This window comes from Apis laboriosa, unplaced genomic scaffold (genome assembly GCF_014066325.1).
Source record: "Apis laboriosa isolate Shangri-la unplaced genomic scaffold, ASM1406632v1 scaffold56_cov145, whole genome shotgun sequence".
Lineage (NCBI taxonomy): Eukaryota > Metazoa > Arthropoda > Insecta > Hymenoptera > Apidae > Apis > Apis laboriosa.
Genome location: NW_025223765.1, coordinates 1413218 through 1435028, shown reverse-complemented (window position 1 = coordinate 1435028; position 21811 = coordinate 1413218). Strand labels below are relative to the sequence as shown.

Sequence of the window (21811 nt, the reverse complement as noted above, 5' to 3'; positions counted from 1 at the left end):
ATTTTCTTTAATTTCTTTTTATTCATTGTTTTATCACTGCAGGATAAAAAATTTTATCAAGGCAACGAGCAAACTTGAGAAATTCGAACATTTCTACGTACAATTAAAAATCTCATATTTCATCTTTAATTAGCATTGATTGGTTTCTAAAGTTCTGCGATATTGAAACCGAAATCAAAATTGAATTTTATTGAATCCATATTAATATGTCAAATAACTTCAAATAACACTAATAACTGAGTAACTACTAATAACTCAACTTGCCTGTAGAGTGCACCACTAATTTATATATACAGGTGGCTTCATATCTTCTAGTTTTCTTCTCGCGTTCCTAAGAGTCTATTCTATACACATATATTTATGTCCATATCTACTACACTATATACCACTCTATACACTACTAAACACTACTTCAAGCTCGTTAAAATCGGTGAGGAGATTGCTTTTTCAATAAACTGTCATAGTTATTATCCGAATGGAGCACACGAATCGATTCAATTTCGATTCGAATTTAAAAGGAACTCTCGCGCTTCGTTCTTAACTGGACGGATTCCGGGCTTGGTGTCATCGCTGGATTGTCATAAGCGTAATCGAGAGTGGTATCCTCGCTTGGATGCCTTCTCGAGAGTGAGGTGCTGGTGGTGTTTGGAGTCACATTACTGACTGCAGTCCCGCTACCGCTCCCACTTCCGGCTGAACTTCCGTTTCCATGTCTGGTTTCGTTCTCTGAATATCGAGATGGAGCCACGCTTGCGCTGATTGTGGGCATCGTTAATTTCAATCCGTTTTGCTTTGATGTGCCCAATTCCGCATCTTGGAGCGTTGCTCTATTACGATCATTGTTATTATTGTTGGTTTTATTCACACTATTGTCACTGTTATTGCTCGACATTCTCTGAAAAGAAAAATATTCGTTGAATTAACATAATAAAGATTCGCTAATCGAGTAATTTGATTGTCAATGGTAAATAGATATATTTAAAATAAAAATTATTATTGAAATCGTTTTATTAAAATGAAATAGTATTTATTAATTTATTTTAAGATTATATTGATAAACATAACAATAGATATTTCTATATATATTCAATTCTATAAATATTTATTTAAATTAAATTAAATGAAATTATTAATAATAATTCTTTAAAAGTGTATTGAAAAAAATTATAAAAAAGAAATATATTTTAAATTTTGAATTGATTATTTTAAATATTATTTTTGGTGATCATATTTCACAAGGAAAATAAATAAAAAGATGTAAAAAAAGAACAATTTATTTGAAAAATAAACTTTTTTAATAATTTGATTAATAAATAAACTTACGTGAATATTAATATTTTATTGAGTTTATTTATTTTTTATAAATACGAACATATTAAATATTTATTGAAAATAATTATTGATACATAGTTATAATTGCTATTGAACAAGATTTCAATACTTGAAGACAATAAAAATATATTTTATTGTATGATAGAAAAAATATTTAATTTAAATATTTAATTTATATTTATATTAAAATATATATAATTGAAATTGAAATTATTGCATATTTGTAAAATTAAATAATTATTTCAACTAATATTTTAATCAATATTATAATAAATTATTTCAAATTTATCATATTTAATATTAGTTAAGTAAATACTTTTAAAAAGATATTTTTATTTCTTATTTAAAATATATATATATAATAAAATATTATATTAATAACATAATTCTTTGAAAAGTGGTAATTTTTGGTTCAAAATTCAATTTCAACTTTCATATTTGAAAATTTTGTATTTCTATAAAATAATAATTCTTCAAAATTTCGAAATCTAAAATAGTGGTAGTAATTCTTTTGTATAATTCTTTTAAATAATTGTGATGTGAGAGAAAGCGTTTCAAAGATAAAATCATGAAGTTGAAAGTGAAAACAGTGGTTTTAATTATTCATTATAAAACATAATACAAATTTATCATATTTTCGTATATATAAGCATTTATATTTTAGTTATTTAATTTTTTTTTTAAAAAGTAGTAAAGTACAAATTTAATAATTTAAACAAGAAGGATAAAGAAATTAAAAATAATAAATGCTTTTCTATATATATTTTTTAAAATAAGAATAAAAATATAGAATAAAATTTTATTGTTTAAATAATTTGTTTTTAGAGAAAATCAAAATTGAATATATCATAATTGAATATATATATTTTTTCGAAATTTAATTTTTAAAAAAATTTATTTTTTATATTTTTTATAAATTTACTTTCATATGTAAAATAACTTCTTTTCAATAGTTTATTCGAATTCAATCAAAAATTAACCAATTTTATTTGTACATTAATAATATTTAAATTTGATTTACTCGAAAACAAAGTTTCAAATGAAAAAATATCATTCCTTTTTCTCGATTCATTATTTCTTATAGAATTATTTTCACTTTTATCTTATAAATACATCTTATTTATTAATTTTTTTTTTTTGTAAATTATTTTATAGACTTCTATAAATATGTTATTTATTTTTTAAAGTTTTGTCAATAAATGAAATTCAATGTTTTTGATAAAATTAATTATCAATATAAATACTATATATTAATTAATCAATATAAGTATTTTTTGCTTTTACAGTATAGTTATTATAGAAAAACAATTCGATTGTTAAAAAAATTAATATACATTTTTTAATTTTGTTTACAAATTATCGCTTTCCAGATAATGATAGATCTTGTTTCTAACTCACCTTTATCTTTTTACTAGCGAAACTTCGTCCTATAGCAGCTCGCATCTTTTCCCATCGTGTGAGTTTTCTCGCAAATATCAGGTAGAGAGTCAACAGAAACGATACGCAAGCTATCGTGATGGATATCGAGACTAGAATCCATAATCTTCCAACTTCTCCTATTGATTTACAATATTTTATATTTCTACTTTATATTTCTCTTTCGACTTTTTTAAATATCCTATAGACGCTAATTACATGTTGATTACATGTTGTAAATATTGATTATAGATTTAACAATTTAACAATAAAAGTTGAATTGGAATTTTTTTTATATAAATAATTCTATTCATACTTTTATATAAATAGATTCTACGAAATTGTCTCTCTTTCTTTTTTTTTTTTTTATTTCAGAATTACTAGAAATGTCCTTTCTACATTGTACATACTACTGTACTGTTTACTCTTTCATATACTCTTCATATATTTTAACTTGTGAGTAAAAGATTTCTTATATAGAAAATTATATTTAGATATTTATTGATATTAATTCGATGAAGATATAAGATAAAAAAATTGAGTCAATATAGACGCATAAAGAATGACGGATTTTAGGATTACTATTATCTATTAGAAATGTAGATATTTAAAATGATATGAAAAATCACATTATTTAAAATAATTTGAAATTATATTAGATAGATATTTCCTGTAGATAATTATTTTAAATAATTATGAAATAAACAATATTTATAAAGAAACGATAATTTATGAGATATATATGACACTGAGAGGTTAAGTCAATGGTTCATATATATAAAATGGTAAAGTGATGTCTCATATAGTGTCGTATGAGCAATTGATTTAAACCTATCATTTGTATCGGTAGTTCCATTGCAATATGTATCAGCGCCTATAGATAAATTGTTTTAGAACAGCGATTTTCAACCAATATGTTAACTAAATTTATTTGAAATTGAAATAAAAGATAAAAAGTATTTAAAATAATTTATTTTGAATCATTATTTTCAATATTATTTGAAAATATCATATATGTTATTTGATAAAATATCAATTTGTTTAAAATTTTTTAAATAATTTCGAATAATAAATTATATCTTAATTTTAAACTTGATAAAATAAATAAATGTTAAAATAATCGTAAAATATTGTATGGTAAATATAATAAATAATATATGTATATTTCACATTAACTTACATAAATTTTGATAACATTATCTATTAAAATTTAAGATTATCTATTAGATATTTATGAAAAATGACATTATTTAAAATAATTTGAAATAAATTATTTAAGATAATTTAAGATAATTTAAAATTATCTTAAATTATCTTAAATTTATTTTTTAAATAATTATTTTAAACAATTATGAGATAAATAACATTTATTTTATAATTTGCCATTACTTGATAATTCTCGTCTATTGTTCGAAAATAAACAAAATTATTCTGAATTATGCGGAATTTATTTCAAGTAATATAAAAAAAAATAATATACTATTATATATAATAGTATATTATATATAAATTTATATATATAATATACTTTTATATATAATATTTTTTATATAAATTTAATTCAAATTTTTAAAATAATAATTTAAAAATAAAGTTATTTATAATATTTATTAATTTTTAATAAAGCTATTTATTATTTGAGTAATGTATAAATAATATATTTCAATTTGAAAGTTTCTTAAAGCATGTAGATTTGAATAACATATCTAATTATATAATAAGCAATTATATTTCAAATGAGTTAATTATTTCGATATAAAATTATAGTCATTTTCACGATAATAAATTTGAAGATCGATTATAAATATTCTGTTGTCAAAATTGACCTGACATCGTTAGTGGAAACGAGCACAGTGTTTATATAAGTAATAAAAATTTCTGCCTAAAGAATTATTACATTAAAATAAACCATATAGTATATTAAGAATATCGAATTTTTAATATTTAATATAAATTAATTTTTATTATTATTTATTTATAACATAATTTTTTCAACAATACATATATTTTTAAACCAAAAATCGATATATTTTATCTTTGTTTATTCTTTTCTGATATTTAATTATTAATTATTCTATTAAACAAAAAAAATTTTTTTACTTAAAAAAAAATTATATTCTAAAATAAAGTTCAATCTTTTTTATTTTAAACTTTAAACGACAAAAAAACTTTTTTTTTATAAAAAAAGTTTATCCCATTATTTTTTACTACAAATAATATATTTTTTCAAAAAAATAAACAAGACAAAAATTTCACTCAATTTTATTTAATTTTATAAATTTTATATAATTTTATAAATAAGAAAAATTTCTTTAAATTTACAATGATAGCTATTTAAAATAACAATATCATAACTTTTTTTAAAATTAATACATGTATTCTTTTTTTAATATTTTATGGTAGCAATTGCCAAGATTTTAAAGAGAGTTTAATCTATTATATGATAAAGTTTAATGAGTGAGCGATAGTGAAAGAAAAATAAGAAGAATATGAAAAGTAATTTACGATTATTTTCAGTGACAAAATCATGGAATTTCACGAATTTTTAATTAGACTTCGATTCGTCAAAGACATGATAAGACAACTTCCATAAAATTGACGTAATAAACGCGAAAGAAGAATTTTGTTTCACGATTATTAATTATTTCTTGTAATTACTTCTTTACTCATTAAATCTTATCACAAGATTTTTTTGCAATTATAACAAGTTTCAAATATTCAACTAATATGTAAAAAATATGTAATAATTTTATTTTATGTAAATTCTAATAATACTATTTAAAATTATATAAAACTATATAAAAATTTTCTATATTTTTTAATAGATTACTATTTTCTGATAGATTATTTATTTGAAAAAATTGAACTGAAATTAGTATATATATATTGCTCTACTAATTCTTCTATTGATAAAGTTTTATAACTATATTTAACTATAAGTTTATAACTATATTTAACTATAAGTTTTATATGGAATATATAGTTAAATTTATTTATAATATTAAATTATCATATAAATAAAATTATTATTTATTAGAAGAAAAATATATAATACATTTATTTTATACATAAAATATTATATATATAAACATATATAATATATAATATAAAAAATATTTTAAAAAATGTTAATATTTAAAATATGTTAAAAAAATTCATTTTTTCTATAGAATTTATTATTAAGAATTTATTATTAAGAAATGTACTATGTAGAAGTTCAATATAATAAGTTATATTCAATATTTTTTATGTTTTATTTATGTAAATAAAGTAAAGTAATAACTTATTATTTTTATTCTAAATTTTTCAATATTTTACTTCCACTTTAAAACAAAAATAAAAAAAATATTATTTTTCTTTAGAAATTATTCACAAATATTCACAAATATATACTTTAAGAAATATAATTCATTTTTTGGTATAGTGTTATTTTAGTAATTTTAATACATTATGTACTCAAACATAATTTTATATCAATATTATCATGAAATAAAAAAAAAATCGCTGCCTTATCTACATATCAAATTGCTGAATTTATTTTATTATAAAATAAAAAAAATATAGAAATCAATTTAAAATTCATGATCATCATTTCATATATAATAGCATTATAAATTTAAAAAATTTATCTTGTCATCAAATTATGTATAAGAAAAGGATGAAATCTTTATCTTTTCCAATTCTTTTTTTTTAAATTTACATTAAAATAAATGTTAAGAATTAATAGCATGAATACTCTACATGTACACTATTATCCAGAATTCACAAACAATAAAAAATTTCAAATATAAAAAGTTATATATTATATTTATTTATTATAACCAAATTTTCTTCGATAATAAAATAAAATAAAACGAAAAAGAAAACGATAAAATCTTAAATGAATATAAGAAAATTTTCCTTTGCTTAAAATAGTTATCAATGTCACTAAATATTTATTATAATATTTTTTTATAATTTATTATATTTTTATACTATTTGCAAAAGATTTTTTATTTATATAACTATTTCTATATAACTTTTGAACAATAGTATATATATTTTTTTTTAGAATTTTATCAATTAATTTGTGTGTGTTGCAAGATAAAGTTGAAAATCGCTGTTAACATTGGTCTACAAAATTTTTATTTTCTTTTTATTATATAAGATTTTAATTATATTTTTTTATGCTGGATTTTATTAACATCTCTAAACATGCAATCTATTTATTTCTATTATACATAATTTTTGAATGATCTACAATTTAATATTTATAAATTGTATAATCTTATATGTATTGATAAAGAAAGTTAGCCAAAGTGAAAACAAAAAATGTAAATGAAAAAAATCATATGATATAAATCATCGAAATATTTTATTTTTAATTAGGATCATACGAAGATATTATTTCTTGTGTATCAGAGTGTAAAAAATTTATTGTGTAAAAGTTTCAATATAGTGATGGCATAATAACTATTTTTTTAATTTGATTATTGAGAAATTATTGCAATGAATAAAACATTAGGTTATACAATTCTCTTCTACTTTATTTTTACTGATAACTCATAAAATAATTTTCATGTGTCATATAGATTATAATTTTTTTCATATGATACCAAACGTATTTCAAATGATATAATTCAAATATGAAAAATATGATGATGATACGAATTTACATGTATTCTTTTGGAAAACAATTATCATCATATGAAAGAGATAATAAATACAACCTTTGAGAAGTTAATTGACTTTCTATCTCAAAAAATAATTATTAATTTTTAAAATACTTTATATGTTTGTATCTATAGTAAAATGGAACATATATAGAGAGAAAAATGGAAATATTTATTTTAGTGTATATTTATTTTTTTCTAAATTCATTAGATTAAACAATAATGTTGTTTGATTGTATATTATATAAAAAAAAAATTTATATATTTGTGATTATTATTATTTATCTTTGATTTTTTATAGATTTTTTAATTTTAATATTCTCCATATTATATTTTTATTTATATTATTATATATTATTCATATTTAGTTATTTTATATAAATTAATAGTTTTTATTTTAAAAAAATAAAGATTTTGTTTTATTAATTTTAAATAATTTTAAGTGAATATTTCATTTCATGCTACAATTTTAGCAAAAACAAAATTTTAATCATGTTTTCTTTTATAAGTAAATACTTTTTTTAGTTAAATCTTATTTTCTCATAGTCAAAAATTTATTTAAGATTTCTATTCAAAATAAATTATATTATTTTTTTTTTCTATATTTTTTTTCAGTTTCACAATTCAACAAAAGTGTTTCATTTTGACCAACTTATTTATTAAATTGTAAACAATTTAGATTTGCATTTAACGCTTGCACTAAAAAATGTTAAAATGAAACAAAAATAGAATGTTTGGAATGTTTGAATGTTTATAATTTTATTAAAAATAATATTATTTCAATAAAATATTTTGTTTATCTTGCAGATAAATGATCATAATTTTAAACACTACATGAAAAAATTTTAAAAAAAGGACGTCTCTAAACTTATTAAAATATAACTGTGTTAAAATATGAAATCTTCTTTTTTAGAAACTTCTTTTCATTTTATTTTTTAGACAATAAAGGAAAGATTATAAACAATATGAAACTTTAAATTTCAACAATTTTTAATTAAGATTTATAAAACTCCATTATATACTATTCTATTCTATTATAGTGATATATGAATAAAATTTGATTCCAAATTGAAATTTAATATCGATAAATATCCAATTAGTGAAACAGATAACAAAAATTTTGTTTACCAATGTAATCGATATTCATTCTACAAATCATTTATATTTAATAAATTTCACTTACCTCGCAACTCCTCGTACTCATTTAGAAGAACGTATCGCTCATCATGAAGATAGACTGAAATCCAAAAAAAAAAAAAAAACGAACGATGAGGATGAGGAAAATTTTCCGCGGCAACGAAAGTACATATTTTCGAATGACTTCGAACGGGACGTTTCAAAAGGGACGGTTGCTCACATGGTAAGGAGAGAAGTGGGGTGAGAGGTAGAGCGAAGAAGAAGAGAAGAAGGGAGAGCAAGCAAGAACGAGGAAAGAAAAGAAAGCAGGTAGGCAGGTAGGCAGGTCGGATGAGTCATCATGCTTGGTCGCGTGTGGGGAAGTCGACGGAGGGACGGTGGTCAGGTGTAAAGTCAACGGACTCGAACCCTCTCGTATTCAGGTGCAAGGGACCTGGCTGTTACCTGGCTTTTTCCTCGATCGATTCCGAAACATATCGATTCGACCGAGTTTCAAGCAAAGGAGAAAAATTGTCGTTGCTCACCTTGACAATCGGAGAAGCACTCTTGGGGCAAATAGTTGCGAGCGGTTTTGTTACAGATGGAGGAACACGGTTTGCAACTTTTATCGTAGCTACTGCAATACTCGATGGTGGAGCAATGTTTTTCACCACATTTCGCTCCATCGTGATTCAACGCGGCGGTCGTGCTGCCGATCACCAACAGCACTATGACGAACAATGTCATCATCGTCGAATCCATCCTCGTATCGTGACACGGTATGCGCTATCGTCTCCTACGACGAATACGATTCGAAGTCAACGATGTTCGAAAAAGCCATCTTGAGTTGGAAACATACTCGTCCTGGAAAAGCAAGTATGCGTTTCGAAAATTCTAAAACTGATATACACATATATGAAAGTATTTGAATATTTGAATAAAAGTATCGAACGATCAAAAAAATATGTATTAAACTCAAGTTTCGAAAGTAATGTTTTAACAATTATTTTAAACAATATAAGATCTCGACTGTAGAATCTAAACATTAATCATATTAGATATTTATAATTTGAAATAAATAAAAAAAACAAAATATCATTTAAAACAGAATATTATTTATTATTAAAATGTTTGAGCATAAACATCATACATATATTATTTAAATATGGAGTATATCGTTTTATAGATTTCATTACAAAAGCATATCTTCACAATGAACTGAATGAATCACTAACTTGACATTACTTTGATATCTTTGTTGTATGTTACAATATTACCTTCAAAATTTAAGTTAATAAATATATATATATATTTATCATTCGATGTTGAGTAATAAGTGTTTTCGTATACATGTGTAATATTTTTGTTCGATTGCGCGATAGAAAAGATCGGTGGTTACAGACGCGAGAGGGAAACGAGGCGAACGCGTAGCGTGACTCATCGGTGGTATCGCGGAGAACGACCACAGTTCGAAACGCGATCGTCGGCTCGCCGACCGATTCGACCTCGTGGAGTTTCGATCGCCTCGCGCCACGCCGCGCCGCGTGGAAATTCCAAAACGTCACTCTACTCGCTTGCGGGAGTCCACACTCCGATGTCCATGTTCCTACCGAATGGAATACCTCGATCCATCGTCGTCCGACTCGGATGGCGTAATGCTGGACGCAGGAAAAGGGAGAGGGAGAAAGAGAGAGAAAAGGACGGAAAGAAAGAGAGAGAAAGAGAGAGAGCAGTCAGGACGAAGAAAAAAGAAGGGAAGGGGAACCGGTCGGTCGTACCTGGTACCGTAACGTGGGTGCACGAACTCTATTGATGGCGACGACCGAAAGAGAAACGTAACATGGATGAACATCTTGAAATAATCCTGAGAATCGAGTATCTTGACCATTTGTCTACGGATAAAAGTTATAGTCGCTTGAACGATCGACGGGAATGTCACCGAACCGGTTCTCGAGGGCGGCGTCGCTTCAATAAACGTTTTCGCGGCAATAACGAGATTGATTCTTAATTCTCATTTTACATGATGAAATTTAACCGTTAAAAAAAAAAAAAAATATTAGCGTACTGATATGTCCATTTTCGATTCAAAAAAGATTTTTCTGTAATTGATCAATCATGATTCGAGCTTCTCGTTCGAGGATTTGCGCATGCGCTGTAGCTACCTGTGATCTTGGACCCCGACAAAACGAGTTGGATCCTCCGACTATGAAAATTCTCTCGGAGCGATTGATCCTTCGAGAATATCGAACGCGCTTTGAATTCGATTGATGCGTAACAGGTGATGCGTGTTCATACAACTTACTTGCTAAAAATTCGTCGAATCGGTGGATAATGTTGTACCCTGAATTGTCGAGATCGAGCCGAATCAATTCGCATTTCGGTAATCGCAACAAGACAATACCGAAAGATTATTCGTTAATTTTGAATTGGGAAACGCGTGACAATGTTCAAAAATGAAAACGCGAGTAAGAAATAGAGTGAGGTGCCGGAGGGTAAATATCGGACTGCGTCGCGTCGACTGGTCACGGTAAACTGAGGATCGTGGAGCAAACTACGACTCGCACCTGAATTCCACCTCTCCGTACGTTCATCGATCCCCCTTCTCTTTTCCTTCTTTCTCTCTCTCTTCTTGGCCGAAAGACTACGATGCTCCTCCTCCTGCTGCCTGCCGTAATACCTGCCGGAATACATTCTCGGCCATTACAGTCGTATCCTACGTACCTGTTGCGAACGGTTACGGTGTTCGATATCGACCTTTGTAGTATTACAACATATCGGGAAGTATATATCAGAGAGACATTTCCAAGAAAATGCATTGGGGGACAAAAAAGAGTTACAAATGGAATCAGGAAAAAAAAAAATAAGAACACAATAAACGATTTTCCAGTTATGGATTATATTTTATTGTTCTTCGAATAGATGTCGAGATCTCGAGGATCGCGAATCGACTTTTTTATCCTACTACTTGTTCGTACAAAATATATATTTTATCGTAATTTGCATCGATGATAATCGTCTTAATAATAACGTGACCTCTAACGAATACTCGTTTCTTTCCTTATGCCACTACTGCACCTGATCCTCGCTTCCTTTCAAAAAAATTCGTATCTGTAAATCGATTCGTAACACAGTTCAATCAAACAATTGACCGTGCGTCGCTGTGATACATGACTCGAAAAATCGGGATTGATTAACCGCTATCAAAGCCGATTTTTGAAATACCAATTAACCACAGCGAACGAATCCATTTACGGTTACGCGTGAACGAAATGAGAAGTAGGAAACGAAGATGGGCGTAATATTGCGGTACAAGCCCGCAAAGCTCTGCTCACTTTTCATTACATATCGGTTTCATATACATATCATATCGATTTGTATCATTTCTCTTCTTCTTCTTCTTCTTCTTTTTGTTCTTTTTTTTTCCCTGTTTTTAACAGTGTTAGCCACAAAGAGGCATTCTATCTTTCTCTCTCTCTCTCTCTCTCTCTCTCTCTTTCTCTTTCTGTCTGGCTACAGAAAATCCGCGCTACAAATTCCATTTACTGTAGCTGCACAAGCACAAACTCCAGCAACCCGAGCGCGCAGATCGAACGTTCGCGTCACCGGACCTGTTCTCGTTTGCGATTCCGTTCAGTCGAGAAGCGTAGTCGAGGGAACAGTCGGCCGTGACGAGACGCTCTTCGACGCTAGCGGGCCGCTGGAATTCCTATCCTCAGATGCTCTTATGTCCGGCGTTATAAGCAGCAGAAATGGGAGTCGTGGTACCACCTACGTTACTGCTGAGCCGTCGATCGAATTCGATAGGCGATGGTGGTGACCCTCCGCCATCCTCCTGCTGCAACGGTACAGGAACCGGAAGAGGAAGCATCTCGGGAACGCCGTTCTGTACGTAGTGAGTTAGTCGGGTAGGCAAACAACCCGCGTTCAATTGGTAGAATTCGATCAGTTGGAGTAAGTCATAGAACCGAGTTATGCCCTTGTCAAGAGTATACAGCCAGCAGTTGCATCGCTCGTCGAAAACCTGAAATCAACTTAGGATGTAATAATCATCAAGATACAGATTATTGCGAGATCAACAAGGAGAAACATATTAGATTTATGATTCTTAACCTATGATCTTCGCGAATACCCAGAGGGCTATGAAACTCTTACACGCGCAAGCGAATGACTAAGAGGAAGCACGTGATTTGTTGCTTTATTTATTTATGATAAATTTCTAGTCTAGAATAAACAAAAAATCAAAATTTAAAATAAAGTAAAAAAATTTAATACTAAAATTATTCATCTATAATATATATATATATATATATAAATGATTATAATATATCGAAATATATTAAAATTATATAATATTAATATATAAGTATTAATTAAAGTATTGAGATATTTTTAGAGAATTCATAGAGATCAATATAAGCACAAATGTTAATTAGAAAAAAATTTGTAAAAATATTATAATATTATTTATAGTAATTATAAGTAATATATACTTATTTATTAAATTATAAATAATTTAAATTTGCATTGAATGGAATGACAGAATAAAGACAAAGATATATATATATATATATATATATATATATATAACAGAGTAATCTCACTTTATCTGTGTCTTACTTCATTTAATCTTAACTTATTTTTGTATATCAACTTTGTATTTATTTTGGCCTCTAGAGAATCAAGTTTCCAAAATTATCCCAAATATATTAATATCCAGAAAATACATAAATGATTACAATTTTAAATATTATATCACATATTTTAAATATTTATTATTACATGTATGTGTATTATTTACTATATTTAAACATTTATCTCAATATTATATTCATCATTAATTCTAGATAAAGTCTACATACTTTTAATAATTATAAGAATATAAAATACATAAAATTAATTATTTTAATAAATTTAATAATTTTAGTATTAAATCATGGCAATCCATTGCAAACAGAAGGTTAAGAACCAAGATACTTACAGGCTGAATCTGTGCGTGGAATACCTTCTCACTGTACTTATACGTGAGCACATATGCACCCAAATTGCTCTTGCTTTCCCGTACCAGGAATACGCTGAAAGAACAAGAAGATATAGTACAAGTGTATTTTAAGACCAACAGCTACGAATCTACAACGACGACGACAACGACCATATGATAGAAAATTTCAACATTAAAATTAACAATTTATTATTCAAATTATTGAAAATAACCTCAATTAATCGTAACACCAAACAATCAAAATTACACGAAAACTATGTAATAAATATTATTCGAGCATTTTAACATTATTACTTAAAATAATATTATTTGAAATTTTAATTAAAATTTTCAATTGAAATCATTGTCAACAGCTTACCCATCAACAGAACCATGGTCTCGAACTATCGCTGCGGCGATATCTCTTTTCAATCCTCTGTGAAACCATGGTTGCAAAACATGAAATCCATCGTCCAATCCGTGCAATCGTACCATAGCGCAACCCTGAGGCGGCCTCGAGAATGGCCTCCACGTTCGCCGCCAATTTATCCCTTCGTTCTCGGCGATATTCTTCGCCTCTTTTGGATCTTCCACGATCCTTCCCACGCTTCCGGTAAAATCCATGGCCACGCGTGACCGCACTGATTCCTGTGAATGTAACACATTGCATCGTGAAAAGATTTGTTCGAGAACAGGAAGAAAAGTTGAAAGTTAAATGGAAGACGTGATCCCACTTTTTCCACACGCTTTCATTCGCAACGTTCACTCGAACGTAGACTCTCTTGGTCACGGAGTTTCGATTTATCGGAGCGGAACGTTACCGTTGCACGGTTATAATGAAACAGATGTCTGACCGCGAAAAAAAAATCAAAATTTGGATCATTTTAACTATTCAATATTTTTTCATTAAATTTCAATTCGAGAATTTTTGTTTAAAGTTTTATATTATTTTATTTTATTCGAATATTTTACATGTTTTATTTTTTTTATTTGCAATAAAAATTGTTTAAATAGAATATTATAATTTTTTACTCAGATTTTTTCTATACTTTGAAATTTTCATTTAACGATTTATAACAAAATTTTCTCTTGTAATAAATTTTTATGATAGTAACATGGAATCATTTTATGCTTCGTGAATTTTGCGAAGGATTAATTCTAATTTTATAATAAAACATTTTTATTTATTTTTATTAGTTATACTTATATACTTATTGTTATTTTTGAAGAATAAATCTTATAGTTTTGATAAGATTTATTATTATTATTAAAATTTCGTCATTATAGTTCCAGTTTACTCGAATTCTAAAAATCAATTAGTTTCTGCTACTTTTTTTTATAAGTTATATAAGTACTGCCTATAGACCGCCTACGAAGTAACATTGGCTATTAACACTTCGTTCTATATAAAATATGTATGGAAATGTATGTATATGTCGTAATTTATTCTATCTCGTTTTATAATAATTTCATTAATATTCATAATATGTATATATAAAAATTTATATATTCCTGTTTTATAAAATTAATCGATTGAAAAATTGTTTAAATTTTATATTTTATTATCTTGCGCTATATTATATTATTTCATGCATAAAAATAATTGTATGTAAAAATAATATATAAAATATTTTACTGAAAATTCAGTTAAATATCTTGTTTAAGGAAAAATATTTATATTATATGGCTTGATATTAAAAAATGAATCAGACGAAAGAAAATTTTTTTTAATATCATATCTTAATATTTTTTTTAAGATCACGCATGTTTCTTTATATATATATTATATACAATTTTTTTTTACATATTATAATTAACATTACTCATGCATTCATTCATGTATAATAGTATGATCTTCGATCTTAAAATTTTTTAATTATTATGGAACTTATTTTTAGCGACATACATGTTTATCAAATTTTATATATACAAAGTGTTATGTAGGCAGAATAACTTGATCATATCTTGCTTGTTTTTGATAATATTAAAAAATATCTTAGATAAAAATTGAATAATTTTCAAAAAAGCATATGCTAGTATTATAAATTTTTTCGTAAATTGACACAAAAAATTTATGAAAATTAAATTTATTTTTTTTAGTAGAATTTTTAATAGAATTTTTAATAAAATTTTTAATATAGCTTTTATTTCTTACAAAAAGTTCTAAATTATTTATATCGAAAAACTATTAATTTAAAAATATTTTAATTTATTGAGATATTTGTCGGTTCATATTTTTTTCTTTGTCTTTCATATAGGAAATTTTTTCAAAATTCAAGTTAAAATATTTTTTAAACTAATGATTAATATATTAAAAAATATGTGATTACATATATATAAAAAAACGAATTTGTACTTTATCATTTGTACTTTATTTGATTACATACAAAAAATCTAATAATATCAAAATATATATTTTTTAAAATCATTTTTATTTAAAACATTTTTTATATTCATTAAAAATTAATAATGAATAATTAATAAAGTAAAATTTTAAATAATCAAGTTCACTTTATTTCATTCACTCTATACAATATAGAATTGAAGCACTTAAAAATGTTTAATTAAACAATTTAATGTTTAAATATTTTAAGTTAATAAAAAGATAATTAAATTCCAATAATTAAATTCGTAATAAATTTATTCAATGATTATATACTGATTATATATAATATAACTTTTAAGAAAGAAAAAGATATATTTTTATACAGCTAGACAATCGTTTAAGTGCGCGACACAGCTCACCGGTACCTTAAAGCCGTAGACTTACGCGGAAGCGGGAACAGATCGATGACGGAACGTGTCGAGCGAATGTTTCAAAAGAAGTATTCGCACATACAGTTCAAAAGATTGAAAAGTAAATAGAAAAATCACGAGACGAAGAAGGGTTGATAACCCCTGACGCCTGTTGCTAGGCAAGGCATCGAACGATACATCGCTGGATGGTGCAACGAGACGCAGAGATTTCAATTGAAATCGAACTCTGATTCGAACTCGTTCCCATTGCACTGTAATCGTTCTTCTACCGCGTGATTACTCGCACATCGTTTCTCCGACAATGAGAAACGATTCGTGGATGCTCGTCCATATTCGTCAATATTCGCCACTGGTCGACGCGAGAGGGGCGATAGGGGCGGTCTTATGTAACATCGCCGCACCTGCGTTCAATGCCGCTACGATATTTTCTGCGAACGGAAATACACGAGACTCAACGAATGTAGGTCAACTTTGTGTTTTCGTCGTTACGATATTTACGAACGTAACGAGACACGGAACGTAACGAGAAAACGGATGAAAAAGAATGATTTTTTCGAAACTGTGCCGCATTGCGTTTCGGGAAAAGAAAGCATCGTATTACGAAACGTGTTGACCGATTTCGTCATCGACACTCGCGTGATTGCTTCGTCGTTTCTTCGATTTATCTTGTATAAGGTACGTATAAATTACGTATATCTACCATGACTTCGTGGAGAAGAAAACTAACGGTGATAAAGAATCGAATTGCAAATGAGCGAGACTGTTGTTGAAGAGAGACGCTTGTTGCAAGTAAACCCCGCGGCGAGAGAGTTAGACCGACTAGCTGAGAAACGAGTAACTCGATGAGTCGGTAGTCAGACGACAGGGGAGAAATTCATGGAGAGGGATGATGCGCGCGAGCAAAGCACAGTGGTGGGGAGAGACTTGAGAGCGCGAAGATTGAGAGAAGAAATTAGCTTCCGGTTCCTTTTTTCCCCTCGAATTTCCGGCTAATCGTGTAATGCTCCCGGCACCATTTTCAATCGATCGATGAACATCATGCGAATTGATCGATACACGAGTCTTGATGTTAAGTTGTGGATAGGAGAAATGATACAGTAAAATCTCGTTTATCTGCACATTTTTTATAGTAAGTCAATGCTCACTCTCAATTGTGAACTCATAAAAAAAATAAATTTCCATTATTTAACGAATATACTTTAATTACGAATTCTTTATATTTTATAATTAATTTATCGAAATATGTTGTAACTTTATTTCTAAAACATAAAATAAAATATTTAATTCTTAATAAACATCATAACAAAATGAAATCATTTTATATTAATAAAAATAATATAATCAATGAAATTATGTGTTTTTCTTTAGAAGCATCATAAATCAATTATATTATATTCTAATTGTAACGAATAAGAAAAACCAGTTCAAGGAACAAATTAAACGTTAAAATTATCCAAATTAATAAAAAATGATAAGAATACCATGGATCTCTGTTATCAAAACTACATAGGTATTCGATTATTTGGTTTATCCTGATCGGATAAACGAAATGATCCTACATATTTCTATTTTGAATGTTAGTATCGATCGCGTACCGCATGTAAGTTCCGGCCAATCGGCAAGTGAAGCTCGCAAACCTGCTGGCGAATCGGCGAGGAACCCGCGGCGCGGAACGCGAGAGAATTTCGTGGCCGAATACCCGGACTCTCTAAGAGTCGCGGCGTCTGCCTCCTAAATGATCGATAGTCGCCGCGTAGCAACAACCAACTGCCTTGGGCTTTTTGCTCGATTTTTGAAACTTTACTTGCTTCGACGCGAACTCCTTTTCTCTCTCTCTCTCTCTCTCTCTCTCTCTCTCTCTCTCTCTCTCTCTCTCTGCCTTCTCCCTCCTTCGTTTTCTCGAGCGTCTCGCCTCCGGTCCGCCTCGTCACGCCTTACCTCCTCCTCTTTATCCCACCCGCTTTTTTCGCTGCACTTTTTTTCATCGATTGAAGATGGAATCGCGACACCGCGGTCAGCCGTGATAGGATACCGATCGAAAGTGATATTATCATGCGCACTCAAAAAGAAAACGAGCGAAAGAAAAGAATTTTTTATTTTTCTTTGTTAGTAATTTTTTTTTTTTTTCTATGATTAAAAGAGATTAGAAAAAAAAAATCAAAACTTACGTTGGGCACGTTGTAGTTGACGTATCGATCCTTTGGGCTGTCAGTTTGTTCGCACTGTTTATTCTTAAAGGCTCTGTAGTTTTCTCTCAGTTGTTTGCCGTACTATGAAATTAAACAAAATGGATTATTGCGAAAATGCAACTTCTAGAATATAGTTGTTTTCTCATATTGTTAAGAGCAATATGTAATATGTAAGGATAAAAATTATCAAAACTTATTGGAAGAAAAATTCGATCGAGAAATAATATCTATAATCGATCAAGAAGAATTAGATGAATATATCATAAAAATAAACGATTTTCAAATATAAATGTTTATTATGTAAAAGATATTTAATAAAAAAAATACATTAGATAAATAAATTAGTCATTTTTAAATATTTTCTTAGAATACGAGAGTAAGTACGTGCCGTAACATTATTTGTTAGATCAAATACATTTATACGTGGCTTATCCTGATCCCTTATTCAGATAATCGATTTTAATGAATAATTTAAATTCAAATCATTTGGATAATCGATAATCTATCATAATATAAAACTTTTCTTTTTATCACATTTTGTAAAAAAAAAACTTTAAATTTTGTAATTTAAAATTTTTTACAAAAATAAACTAAAAATGGCAAACAATGATCACAAGTTGAAACTCACTGTTCCGAACACTATTTTCTAATATATTTACATCATAAATTTACATTCTATGTATTTTCATTTTGTTGATGTTATTTAGTAAACAATTTTTTTTTAAATATTTGCATAAATACATTAAAATTCAAAATCTTGAAAGTTAATTCACTACTTCATCACATCTATTTTACGAGTTTGATTGCATAAATATAATAATAAACAATTTAAATAAATAAAAATAAAATAAATAAATAATAATAAATAAAATAAATATAATAATAAACGCTAAAATTTATTAAAAGAAATTATTTATTTATTAAAGACATTTATTTAAAGAAATTTATGAACTTATCTGTTTCAAAAATGGCAAATCATTTTGCAAAAATATTACATGAAAGAGAAAATTTAAAATGAATAAAGTATAATGAAAAAGTAAATGAATAAAAATTAATTCTTTATAATTTAATCTTTTTTATTTAGAAAAAAATAATATAGTAATAGTAATAATAATAATATTAAAACGAATTTTGCTCTAAATCTTACTTTAAAGTAAAAAATAACATATATTATTGGTTTCAAAAAAATAATATTTGCTACATTAAATTTTAATTAAATAAAATTTAAAAAATATAAATATATAAATATATAATTTCAAAGCAAGATGGTATTGTAGAGAGTTAAGATGATTAAAATTGAAATAAAATAAAAATTCAAGTAATTAAAGCTAAAGTAACATGAAGATTATAACAATCCTTTATAATAGCTACTGTCATTCATTGATATCTTTTTGTTTAATAAATTGTTTTTCGCACTCGCCGTAACAAAAAGTTTTTGCTTGTATATATTTTAATTTTAATTTGATTTATTTTCTGATATTTAAAAAACCAAAGATGATGAGATTAGAATAATTGTAAAATAATTTTTATTATTATTTTGCAAATGTTACAAATAAGAAAATATATATATATTTTTTTGAATATTAAGTATATAACCTAGAAATGAAAGTATATCAATAAAATTTCTTACAAACAACTGTATGACAGACAGGTTAAAGATATGAAAAATCACTAATGTATTTATTATTTAATGGAAAAACAAAAAAATAGCAACAATTGCAAGATTGCAAGAATGAGAATTTGAAATATATTATGATTTTGACTTATATTTTTAATATAATCACAGGCAGTAAAATAACAAGTTGACAGATATATTATATACATTTTATAGTAAAACATTTGAAATTTTTTAGTAAATAAAATATATTTCAATCACTTAATTTGATATTAAGATTTAAAAAAAAAATAAAATTTAAAATTATGATTGACATGCTATTATGAATTTATTATGATTATATATATTATATTATAGAATATAATAATATTATAGAATAAAATAATATTATAGAATAAAATTTATATGTGTAAAGTGATAATAATACTAAATAAATTTATATATATTTAAGATTTGTATGTCATTAAAATTCATAACATTTTAATTTTATAATTTATTTCTCTCAAAAGTTATATTATGTTATATTAATACTGAATTTATATTTGTTTCGTTCTATCTTGATTTATAAAAAATTCATAAATTTCTTAAGATTTAAAATATTATATTATATGATTTATATATTTATACAATATATTTCTTATGAAATTTATAAAATTATTCGTTTAATTTTATATAATTATTTTTAGATATTTTCTAAGTTAAAAAATAAAAAGAATATTATAGTTAAGTTTCTCTATTCTAAAATTTTTTTTAAATTTTGGCTAATAAATTTTCCTTTCATTATCACATTCTACATGAAACACGATAAAAAAATGTTTTCACACTTTTTTCCTTGACATCAATCGTTTAACAGTTATTTCAAAGTGCAGTTATTGATGGACATCCTGTATAAATAGGGAAATAAACGTAACTGTATAAACTAGGAATAAATCATTCACAATATCGAAAACTTAAAACTGTTCGAAATTTAAAAAATTTCAAATTCTTGAACTTTGAAACATTTGTAACATAAAACTATCTAAAAATTTAAATAAAAAATTACAAAATTAAATTTTTCGCGAATTAAAAAATTACAAAAATCAAAATTAAAAAATTTTAATTCTTGATAAAATAGATGCTCTTTAAAAAAAGAAAGAAAAAAAAAACATTTTAAGTTTCAAAGATTTCACGAATTTTGAAATCTCACAAATTTTCGAAATTTTATAAAAATCTCTATTATAAACGAATAAGAAACAAAATTTGTACACGTTGGTAAAATTATTATTAATACCGAAAGGAAAATCGATCAAACATTAATCAACAGAGTTTCGAGCTAGAACTGATATAATGGAAGGGATGATTTCCTTGGAAAATATACAATTCGCGTAACGAAGAAAATTCACAAGAATTTTTTCACGAAGGAAAAAAGCAAAAAAAAAAAAAAAAGGAAAAACAAAAAAAAAGAAAAGAGAAATAACATTGCAAAAGAATCGAATGTTTGATTACCTTGGCGAGTCTCATGGCCGTGAGCCAACAGGCGCGAGACTTTTCACTGTGGAAAGCGATGACCTTGAGTCCGGCTTCTCCAGACTCGATGGTTTTGAGTTGGCCGGTGCTGGTCGGCCTCAGGCAAATGCCCCACGGGAAGGGTGCTTCGTATCTCTTCCTGGTGTTTGTGATCTTATACACCGCGTAATCCGACAAGTGGGCGAACAAAAACGTTTGCTTCCTTTTCTGAAATTATTTCGAATATCATTAAATGATCTATTGCCTGACT

At 26.4% G+C, this 21811-nt stretch overlaps 2 protein-coding genes across 3 annotated transcripts in view; both read right to left on the bottom strand.

Moving 5' to 3' along the window:
• Window positions 1-24: 24 nt before the first annotated feature.
• On the bottom strand, window positions 25-11021 carry LOC122717686. The gene is made up of 5 exons (XM_043941970.1): window positions 10819-11021; window positions 9062-9380; window positions 8584-8637; window positions 2731-2888; window positions 25-895 (listed from the first exon to the last, which is right to left on the bottom strand). The coding sequence occupies exons 2-5, from the start codon at window positions 9276-9278 to the stop codon at window positions 512-514; spliced, it is 813 nt and encodes a 270-aa protein (XP_043797905.1). The 5' UTR covers window positions 9279-9380; window positions 10819-11021; the 3' UTR covers window positions 25-511.
• A 374-nt stretch (window positions 11022-11395) lies between these two features.
• Window positions 11396-21811, bottom strand: part of LOC122717720 (growth factor receptor-bound protein 14-like) — a 58707-nt gene continuing 48291 nt past the window's right edge. For both annotated transcript variants that reach the window (XM_043942056.1, XM_043942057.1), the window contains exons 8-12: window positions 21541-21768; window positions 18420-18521; window positions 13874-14142; window positions 13495-13588; window positions 11396-12537 (exon numbers count right to left, since the gene is read on the bottom strand). In XM_043942056.1, the coding sequence (XP_043797991.1) occupies window positions 12229-12537; window positions 13495-13588; window positions 13874-14142; window positions 18420-18521; window positions 21541-21768 (1002 nt within the window). In that variant the 3' untranslated portion in view covers window positions 11396-12228. The remainder of the gene's footprint in view (window positions 12538-13494; window positions 13589-13873; window positions 14143-18419; window positions 18522-21540; window positions 21769-21811) is intronic.